At 36.7% G+C, this 11,184-nt stretch overlaps 1 protein-coding gene across 1 annotated transcript; it reads left to right on the plus strand.

The window, feature by feature from the left end:
* Nucleotides 1–276: 276 nt before the first annotated feature.
* Nucleotides 277–2,821, plus strand: LOC137737479 (nucleoporin nup189-like). The gene is made up of 2 exons (XM_068476971.1): nucleotides 277–1,706; nucleotides 2,369–2,821. The coding sequence occupies exons 1-2, from the start codon at nucleotides 402–404 to the stop codon at nucleotides 2,540–2,542; spliced, it is 1,479 nt and encodes a 492-aa protein (XP_068333072.1). The 5' UTR covers nucleotides 277–401; the 3' UTR covers nucleotides 2,543–2,821.
* The last annotated feature ends 8,363 nt before the right edge of the window (nucleotides 2,822–11,184 follow it).

The raw sequence follows: 11,184 nt of genomic DNA on the forward strand, positions 1-11,184 counted from the left end.
TAATTATTGCTTCAAGTTTCAAAAACACTTTTATTTTAAGCGCATTCAGTTATTTTAAAAATATTTATTTACATACTCAAAATTTGTTGTATAAAATAGTTAGTAGCTAAAAGCATAGCCTGGATTCAAACCGACCACCATGGTAGAACAAAACAATATGCGTCCTCATTTCATGCTTCAGCAGTTAAAAACTCACCAAAATTAGAAAGCTGAATAATTGGCACCAAAATATATTAAAACCATATTATTTGCAGTTCCCATCCCCACTCCGTTATTTGATGACAATCTAGCTACTGCTCTCTCCGGAATCTGCAGATCTCAGAAAACTCTCTTCTTTCAGGTGCGCAATCGGATCTCGTTTCTTTTGATCCAGAATAGTAAACAATTTCAATTCCATTACCATGAATTCCAACTTCGACTTCGATCTGGGTCTCGGATCCAGCCGACCCAAATCGCTCAACGACCAGAAGAACAAGACCTCTTCTTTCACCTCCTCCGCCACCGCCGCCCAATCCCGACCCACCTGGCAACAACCCACCGCCAGTAGAACCACCTCCTGGACCCACCAGCCGGCTCCGACCCAGAGCGCCCGACCCGGATTGACCAACGCCCCGACTTCCATGGTCGGGGATATCTTCGGAAAGAGCTGGACTTCCGCGGCTCCGGCGGTTTCCGCCACCCCGATCGCCGTCGTCAATAAAAACCCAAATTTGTTTGGGGATTTGGTCAGTTCCGCCATGGGTGGTAAGATCAATAGTAATAGCAATGTTCCGTTGAAGAATGCAACCCCGGCTTCGAATAAGAGCTCGTTTTCCATGGGGAACGTGGCCGATTCGTTGCCCAAAACCACCACTGCTGCTAGTAATAGTTCGGGGAAAATTGGTGGTGCAAATTATGGTGCTTCTGGGAATTTTGGGAGTTTCTCTGGTGGGTTTAATAGCAATGCTAATAAGGTTAATAGTGGTGTTAACGCTAATAGTAATAAGAGTGCGAATCTTGGAGGTCCTTCGCTGCAAAATATGGGCAGTGCTAGTGTTGGTGGCGGTGGATTGAGCTCTAAGAAAGACCCTTTTGGTTCTTTGGTGGATCTGGCATCAAAACCATCTGCTACTATTAACACAGCGAGTAAAACTAGTGATCAAAGTAGTGTTGGTGATGCTTTTGGAGATTTTCAGAATGCTCCGAAACCAAGCACCACCAATACTACATTCGCCTCGAGTGCCTTCCCAGATAGCAGTTTTATGGGATCAGATTCGGATTCTGGCTTTGGGGATTTTGGGGTTTCGATGAAGCCAACCCCTGCTCAGTCTGCTAGCAATGATCCCTTCGGCGTGTTGTTTACCCCATCTTCAGGTTCGGCTGGAGGTGCTGCAACAGCAAATAATGGTGTTGGAATGCAGCAATCCTCTGAAGTTGATGGTTGGGGGACAGAGTTTGGGGGAGGACATGATGACGGTGGTTCGACAACTGAGCTTGAGGGTCTTCCACCTCCTCCTGCTGGGGTGTCAGCCTCAACAGCAAAGAATAAGGGAATGGATAATTACAAGCAAGGGCAGTATCCCGATGCTATTAAGTGGCTTTCTTGGGCTGTTATTCTTCTTGAGAAATCAGCTGATAATGCTGGCGTTGCAGATGTCTTGTCAAGCAGGGCTTCATGTTACAAAGAAGTAGGGGAGTATAAGAAAGCTGTGGCAGACTGCACAAAGGTATCTTTATTGCTTTCCTTAAATCTATTTAGGTATTTTAAAATTTTCATTGGCATTCAATAATTCAGTTTGTATCTTCCAAATTGTGAATGCATGGGATTTAATTGTTGGATCATTTTTTTAATCCTATTAGCCTGACATTGTATTGTATAGCTGCACGATTTGTTAGCCATGTGAATTAGATGGAAATGTCATAGTAAAAGGAATGTTAGTGCAATACTGATAGCCTTATCCCAGTTTGGCATGAGATGGGGTTAGGGGGTAGATATTACTTGAATTCCTTTCGTAAGATAAAAAGAAAAGGGATCATTAGCGTATTAAGTTTCCATTGTATCCCTGCTTAGAGACCAGCTAAAAGTCCGATGTTGCTGCTTTGGCCTTGTGGATGGCACCCCCACCCCTCACCCATGTTCATCTGTTTCGTAGATGCATGTAGGGTTTTCAAACCAAAATAGCATTTTTCCTCTTCTCTAGCTATTTTGAGTGCATCACTGTACATAGATGTATGTTTCTGCTCGACACGGCTTACAAATTTATTTTTTACAATTGCTCTTTCTGCCCGTCAAGGCTCTTCATTGGTTTAAATTCTAATGAAATGAAGTGTTCCATCTCCTTTTTTTCTGTGTAGAAAAGAGTTCATAGATATGTTCAATCCTGTGCAGGTTCTTGATAAAGATGAAGCAAATGTATCTGTTCTGGTACAGCGTGCGCTCTTGTACGAAAGTATGGAAAAGTACAGACTTGGGGCAGAAGATCTTAGGACTGCTCTGAAGTTTGATCCTGGTAACAGGGTTGCAAGAAGCACCATTCACCGCTTGCAGAAATTGGCAGACTAGGTGGTTTTTGAAATTTCATATTGCTAGTCTATTCATTTAGGTACATTGATACTTACCCTCTCCCCTCTTTACCATCATAGATTTCTGGGGAACTATAATTTTTTATTCGTTACTTGGCCGTCGAGGATGGTATTCACGTGTATGGTACATTTTCTTTCTTCTGTTGCTTGTGACCGGAAATGGTTCTTTGTTACTTCAGACTGGTGTTGGAATTGAAAGGTTGAATTGCATTGTACTTTGTCTTCCAAATATATTTGTGTGTAGTTATGGTGACTTAGATATCTGTGTTCTTCAATGCTGTCAATGGGGGCAGAAAGCCGAAATAGAAACCAGCCGAAGCGATCCAACAGAGTGCAGGTTGGGCCCGTAATGGGCCTGGCAACACCTAAAATATATATTGATGAATTCCGACGCTCTAGTCAGTAACTTGTGCACCAAGTTTGAGGGTTTTATTACAAAATGTCTCAGTGTAAATAGAAGTAAACTCGATCAATATAAATCATATTTAAGTTTGGCAAAGTTTCCCATTACAATGTTGGATTTCTTTTTAGCAGCAATGACTCCCCATTCAGGATGATGAATTTGCTGAGGGTTGGTTGGCTGAATATTTCTATATATAGCTTCTGAAAATGAAGTTGCGTTTGCTGAAAAAACAATGCAAGGTTCCTTAATGCTTACCGTTACGTTATTAAACAATTATCCAATGGATACAAATTAAATGCGTTTACTCTCCCACCTCCAGTAAGGATTCAAGTTATCTGTGGGAACGAGCAAAACAAAGTAGCAAACCCAAAAAAGAAAACGGTTCCGTACGTACCTTTTGGTCTGCATGTGTACAAAATGAAGTGTTGAACGATGACCTATATTTAGGGATGAAAACATTGTAACACTCAACCGTAAGTGGTCATTTACCACAATGGTAGAAAGGAGTTGACGGCATTAGTTCGAACCTTGTCAATGGCTATTCTAATATCTAATCTAACAAAATATATCGTTTGACAGAATAAAAAAACACATACAGATACAACCCCCCTTCTCAATTGGACTTGAAAAAAAAGTTGGAAATAATATCAAATCATGGTACATAAATCGGATCCAAATCACCTTATAAATACAAGTTTTGAGGAAAAGAAAATGATTCGACCAAACACACAACTTGTTATTCTATTTCTCTTCACATTCTATCCTAGTATAATGTTAGTCCTAGTCTAGATTATTTTAGTTTTGTACAATTTACTTCCTGAACTTGTATTTCAATTTCTTTACTTTAAGCAATTTAATTTATGCATTTGTATTTTAAATACACACTTTTCTTTCAATTCTTTATTTTACGCATTTTACATTTCGTCTCATCTTTTAATTTTATTAACTTTCAAAGCACTTTTATTTCACGCACCATTCTTAATTTAATTTATTTTATCGCTAATAGATTAATTTTAATCTCAATTATTTTCATTAAATTTTACTTTCTCACTCAATCTTCACCATCATCATTTGGTTGTTCAGTCAAAGCCTTGTCTTCGAGGTAGAGAGAATACCTAGGCTAAGAACAGGTTTCTTGCTTGGCCGTTAAATCGTTTAATTAAAAGTCAAATCCAAGGCGAAAACACAATCACTTTGACATTTTTTCTACATTAACCAATCTTGACCATGTGATGGCACGCTCACGCATCTAAATTAAAAAAGAACAAAAGAAATCCTTTTAAGCAACCCCATCCGGCAGAAAAGAGGAAAACATATTCAATACAACGAAAAATAAATGGACGAGCACTCATTATGTTCATCTATCTTATTAACATTTGATGTACTTAAAGTCATAGAGCATTATAGGAGCATATTATTTACTTCGTGCGGTTATGATCATGATGACTTTCTCGTTTCCTAAGTCATCACTCAAAGTCTCTGAGCATAAACCAACTATCATTTAAGGCCATCTCCAACCGAAGGGTCCAGAGGTCTAGAGGTCCAGAGGGCCAAAAATAGCCTGAAAACCGTCTCCAACCGAGGGTTAGGCCAGATGGCTTGTGGGCCCCACGGAATCTGAAAATGCCAAAAGGCTGGCTGCATGCAACCAACCAGCCCAGGGCTGGCCAAAAATTCAAAAAATCATGTTGGATATAACCAACAAGAATGCTTAAACAAAAATTTGAATCCAACGGCTAGCTGACTAGCCGTTGTATTCAATTTTTTCTTTTTTTCTTTTTTTTTTTTAATTCTTAAAAATTCTATTTTTTTTTTCCCTATAAATACCTAAACCATTCATTATATTTAAGTTCTAATTTTTTTTGGTTTTTTTGGACAGTGACCGTTGTAGTTTTTAAATTTAAGTTGTTGTTGGATTTGAATTTAAGTTGTTGTAGTTTTTAAATTTAAATAATAAATTATGTTTGGCCCTCGGTTGGAGACGATTTTTTGTAATAGGGCTAAAACAAGCCTTATGGCCCTTTGGGCCTCAGTTGGAGACGGAGACAAATATAGCATTGTAATGTTCATTAAAATATTAATATCTTAGAGGACCAGAGGGTTAAAACGAGTCTTCTGACCAGCCCTCGGTTGGAGATGGCTAAAGGGTCTGCCAGTAGCCAACTGACCTGACCTCCATGCACATTCTCCTTCCAGACCCTCATAAAAAATGGGACTCCATAGATACCATTAAGAGGTCAAACTAACGGTCTTCATCTGCCTCTCAAGAAGGACTTACTTATAACGAAATGTTGATGAGATAATAACTTATATCAATCAAGTATTACAATATTTATTGAGAAGTAAAATATGTACATAATAATTTATGGAAATGTTATTGGCATTTCAAAATTTTCATTTTACACTCTAAACTTTCTATATTTACAAAGAAAAATACATTTGTGACGATGCAAAATGAGATTTTTGAAGTGCCAATAACAGTTCCTTAATTTTTAATTAACTTAAAATATTGTCACAATTAGGGCTGGAAAAAAAATCTCGACCCCAAGCCCAAAAAGTCCCAAACCGAAATTCCTAAAATTTTTGGGATACCATACCAAACTGATCCCGAACCATTCGGCACAGAATTTGGGATTGCCTATTTAATGTCCCAAACCGAATGGAAAATATATATATATATATATATATATATATATTATATACATTTATGTTTTAATTATAGTTAGAATTAATTGCAACCATTGGATTGTTTCAAAATGATATAGCTCGTCCATTCTTTGTTAGGGGTCTCTAGCCCAAAGTCTCCCTCATTTCATTTCGAAGCTCAACCACCCACCCCTCTCTTTGTCTCAAATTCGAACTGGACCTCATCTCAGCTTAACTCAACTCAACTCCAGCCAGCCACGGCCCACCACCACGCATAGCACCTCCGATTCTCCAGCCTCCCTCCACCACACGCAGCCACCCCTCTCTCTCACGATTCTCTCTCTTTCGTGATTCTATCTCTCTCAGACACTTAGAGTGTGAGGGTATTGTCTCTTGAATCCTCGACCTAGCATAGAGTTTTTTTTCCCCCTAAATCAGGTACAATTTTGGAATAATTGGGGTTTCGAATTAATGTCTAGGGTTAAAGTTTGTGAAATTCAGTGATATGGGTAATTGATTTGAGTATGCAATAGATTGTATTAGTTCGAAAATCGAGGCATCAAGGTTAACAAATTTGTTCTTTCAATGCTGGTTGTTTGCCGTGGATCCTTGTTTTAGACTTGTGATGGAATGACTGCCCTTATTGGTTTGATGAGAGTACGCAAGTACATATTCATGCTTGTTTTGTGAATATGTGAAGTTATATTTGTTTTGTGAATGTGAGTTCCGATCAATTCTAAAATACCAAAAACATTTCGTAAAATACCAAAAACATTTTGGGAATACCGAAAATTTTGGATTGGTATGAGTCTTCAAATTCTCATCTCGAAAATGATCAGTTCAGGATTAGGATCTCATTTTTAGTTCGGGATCCCCTACCAAACGAGCCCTAGTTACAATATCATTCTTTTATTGCTGTTCAGTGATAGAATATCTGTTGGGTGACCTTATAATTACGTAAGCCTGATTGGCCTCAGTAGTGACCCAATTTAGTCAATTTACTTGCGCGCAAGCAAAGAATGGTCCATCATAAGATTTTCCGTGAAATATAAAAACAATACAATAATTGTGAAATAAAAAATTAAAAAAAACGATGACAGAAGGATGACATATGAGGAGGTTTTTTGTTTGTTGGACGCGGAAACAAAAAGCGTTTACTTTGCAACTTTAGCTTCTTTCCTTGCTTCCAAAAAGCCTGCTGCTGCAATCTTCGTCTGGGGATTGGGATGACGAAAATTCTATCTCCTCCATCAATAAATATATGGGAGTTTTAATAAAAAATATGTGATATTGTTCATTTTAACGAAAAATTATATTTTTACATTAAAAAATAAAACCTGATATTATTCATTTTACTCTTTATTTTGTCCTTATCGTTAAAACTCAAAATTTTCAAGTCTTTTTCATTAGTTTTCCTTAAATATATTAACAAAACATTCTTTTATAGTTACAAAAGAAAAATCAATCATAATTTTTAGAGTAATTCTTATTTTAGTATTCTAATTCTCAGTTTACTATCCTAAAATTTTTTTGTTTGAACATTTCATACATCAAAAATTTTTTCATCTCAGTCTAGTACGTAAAGTGATAACTTTAGGATACTTTTCATACATATGTTAACCTTTTTGTTAAAATAGCCGTTTAACCTTTGACATGGTGCCCACGTGGATAATGATTGGGTGCCACATGTCAATGTGGGCCCACATGGATATTAAAAAAATTCACAGCTACATACTTTTGCAAAACTTTTATACAATCAAGCATTCAACTCTCCAAAGCAACTTATATAGAACAAGTTCATCCCCACGTATAATCTTTTGTCCAATAATGCCTTGTTATGTGCAATTTTTCTATACATGACAAGGTATTATTAACTGGAAGAGTGGGCTAAGCCGCACAATGAGGATGGAAGAGTGGGCTAAGCCGCACAATGAGTTAGTAATAATGTGGTTCAAATTCACCTTTGACAATAATCAAACCTAAAACTTCTCAATTACAAATGAAGAGAAATACCACTAGACCGTTGTACTAAGTAGCTTTGGGTAACAACTTTTTAATGACAAGATTTTGGTGGGAATCTATTGTGAGAAGAAATATATATGGATCAACCAGAGGGTTTTATCATTCCAAGACAAGAAAATAAAGTTTGCAAGTTAGATAAGTCACTTTATGGATTGAAACAGGCTCCTAAACAATGGCATGCAAAATTTGATAGTTTGGTTACTTCGAATGGTTTTAAAATAAATTCATCTATTAAAAGTCTGAAAGTAATATATGCACTATAATATGCCTATATGTGGATGATTTGTGTATGCCTATATGTGGATGATTTGCTCATTTTTGGTTCGAATATTCATGTTGTGAATAATGCCAAATCTTTGTTATGTGCTAATTTTGATATGAAAGACTTGGGTGAAGCTAGTGTAATACTTGGTTTGAAAATAACTAGGTCCGAACATGGGTTTTCTTTAGATCAATCTCACTACATAGAAATTGTTCAAGAACACTGGTGACAGTGTTAAACAATCTGAGTATGCGAGTATTATTGGTAGCCTTCGTTATGCTACTAATTGAACTAGGCCTGATATATCTTATGTTGTAGGAGTTTTATGCATAGCAGACCCAGTTTGGAGCATTGGCATGCTATAGAGAGGCTTATGAGATACCTTAAAAGGACGATGAATTTCATATTATACTATGAGAAGTTTCCCAATGTCCTAGAAAGGTTACAGCGACGCCGATTGGAATACGCTTTCAAATGACTCTAAAGCCACTAATGGATATATTTTTAGTATTGCTGGTGGGGCTATGTCATGGAAGTCTAAGAAACAAACTATCTTGGCTCAGTTTACTATGGAGTCAGAATTAATAGCGCTAGCTATGGCAAGCCAAGAAGCAGGATGGTTGAGAAACCTACTGTCAGATACCCCTTTATGGGAGAAACCGATTCCAGCAGTTTTGATCCATTGTGATATCACATCGACAACAGCTAAAGTGCAAAACCGTTATTGTAACGGGAAAAGGCGACAAATACGTTGTAAGTACAACACTATAAGAGATTATCTCTCTAATGGAGCTGTAAGATTGGATCATATACGGTTTGAAGAAAACTTGGTTGATCCTTTGACGAAAGGACTACCACGAGAAAAAGTTTGGAAAACCTCGAAAGGGATAGGACTAAATTCCTTAGAAAATTGAGTCATTTGTGATAATAACCCAACCTATAGACTGGAGAAATAGATTCAAAGGGTAATAACAAGTCACAAGTGATATGAATGAAGTCTTGCTAATTTTAATTTGGAATATTATTCCCTGTCCATCCCTAAGAAGCGTGACATCCTGAAATGTTTTTAGGTTGAGATTTTTTTTTTCTCTTAGTGCGGTCTATACTCTATGTTGAGTGGGATATCTAGCTGCAGGATTATCCTTGATAGTCTTACCTATGTGAATGTGGAAGTGAGGCCGCTTCCTATGAAATCTTGGGCAAGTTTCTAGAGCATTCACTATACTGGGATACAAGCACATGGCCGTAATGTGCTGGCTTTGTAAACTTCACCTTAATAAAGTTATGTGTGTAGTGTTGTCAGAGATAGAGTTCAAAACTATAAGTTACTCTAGTATAATCTGCATCACTAACACTATGTACAAGTTCAAGTTGAGAAACACCATTACTTATGCATAGTTTTATAATATGTTGCTTGATTTACGATTTTTAAACAAAAACAAGTGGGAGATTGTTAGAGTAAATATATTTATATTTTGATTTATTACAAACATTAAATATAAAACGTAAACTGTTATTAAAGATGGGATTCCAAGATCAAGTCTATATACATAACTTTGTCCGTTGTGATTTGTACGGTTTGGTCTCTTCTGTTTTTTAATCTTCCTTTTAATTTCCTACGATTTTGCATCCTCATAATAATTTCCCTTGATTTCTGACCATTTAGCACCCCCAACGTCTATATATATATTATATAGAAAAATTGAGAGAGTAGTTATGCGATTTGCAAAAAGTAAATAAGGAAAAACCAGAAGTTTTACATAGATTGATAGCAACATATCGAAAGGGTACAAATTTGAAGCTTCTTCCATTGTGCAAGGAAGAACTTTATCAGAAGAAGGTTCTGAGTTGTTTTATCTTGAGGACAACATGGTGTTTGTGAACTGCTTGCACACTTTAGGTGACTTAGTTCGCGAAATGTCTTAAAGAGAGCGACTTAATCCGCGACTCATCCCAATAATCATTCACCACTCAAGGCTTCTACATTTTTTGAGTAACTTCATTCCTTTCTATTCCAGTTTACAATAGTGGCCAAGATTATAATTAGCTCAAATCTTGGAGTCGTTTAGCTGGGACGTCACTCCAAATGAGAGCTGCTGCAAACAATGCCATGTTCCTATAACTCTCAACCGTTAAATTTCGGAGCCTACTCTGACGCACGCGAGAGCCAAACCCCTAGTAATAGTTTACCCTCTTGTAACTGCTCAAGTCGCATCCTGCCACATCGTCAACCCTTCAATCCCACTTGATACCAATGGACCGCAATTTACTTTGCAGAAGGATTATCTCCCCTTCACATCTCTCTCCTTTTCTTTGGCCTTCCACTTCAACGTTCGTGATTAAGCTACGTCAACATTTTATATAATTTTTTTGTAGAAATAATAAGACAAAAAACAAAGTGTGAAAGAAGGGAAGGAAGAGAATGAGAATAAGAAGAGAGAGAATCATACTCCATTTACTTTTAGATTCCTTCACTTTTTGGGCATTTTCTATTCAGCATCAAACTTTTTATTTTTTACGGCTTCTCTCTTCCGTGTGATCAAGTAGGTTATTTTTCAAGTTGCTTGTTTGCCAACTGTTTTTAAACGACTGAAAACGCTTTTAGATAAAATGTTTTTTGAACCAAATTTTAGTACAAATGCAAGTTAATTTTAGAATAGCACTTAAAGTGTTTTTAGCAAAAAGCACGGTACTTTTAGCAGGAAGCACTTCAAGTGCTTTTGGAACCTAAAAATATTTTCTGTAAAGCCAGTTTCAGTCATTTAAAAGTACTTACCAAACAAGCATACTTGGCTCATTTCCTTAGGAGTAGGAAATTCTACATTATTGCTACTCACAGTTTAACATTCGTGGATTTTTTTTTAGGATAATGCTAGAAAGATCAAATTTGTAAACCAAATGATGTTGACGTTGATGATTAAATTATTACTAAAATGTTGATAAATGTGATTATTTTCTATTGATGACACATTATTTGGTTTAAAATTTCGCCTAACATTACCTTTTTTTAATGTTTTTGATGAGTTATTTATGGCAATTGGTAGGATGCAAGAACTCCTACTTTCAAGAAAACGAACTAAGTAACGTTTTTCAAGTTAATCATGCATTTATCACGTAGTATCACACAAAAATTATACATTAAATACCGCTACAGTAATATTTTTTAAAATAAGCTTTTTTGTATGAGCCGTGACCAAAGAAAAGAAGGCCCACTAAGTTTTTTTGTCTTTATGCAAAAAGTTGCTTGTAACCGACGGTCTTCTATAAATACAGAGCTCCATACGGAGAG

Source organism: Pyrus communis, chromosome 6 (genome assembly GCF_963583255.1).
Source record: "Pyrus communis chromosome 6, drPyrComm1.1, whole genome shotgun sequence".
Taxonomy (NCBI): Eukaryota; Viridiplantae; Streptophyta; class Magnoliopsida; order Rosales; family Rosaceae; genus Pyrus; species Pyrus communis.

Coding starts and splice junctions, on each gene's coding strand:
- LOC137737479 (XM_068476971.1), top strand. CDS start 402: ATGAATTCCAACTTCGACTTCGATCTGGGTCTCGGATCCAGCCGACCC. Junction 1,707..2,368: donor CTGTGGCAGACTGCACAAAG/GTATCTTTATTG, acceptor AATCCTGTGCAG/GTTCTTGATAAAGATGAAGC.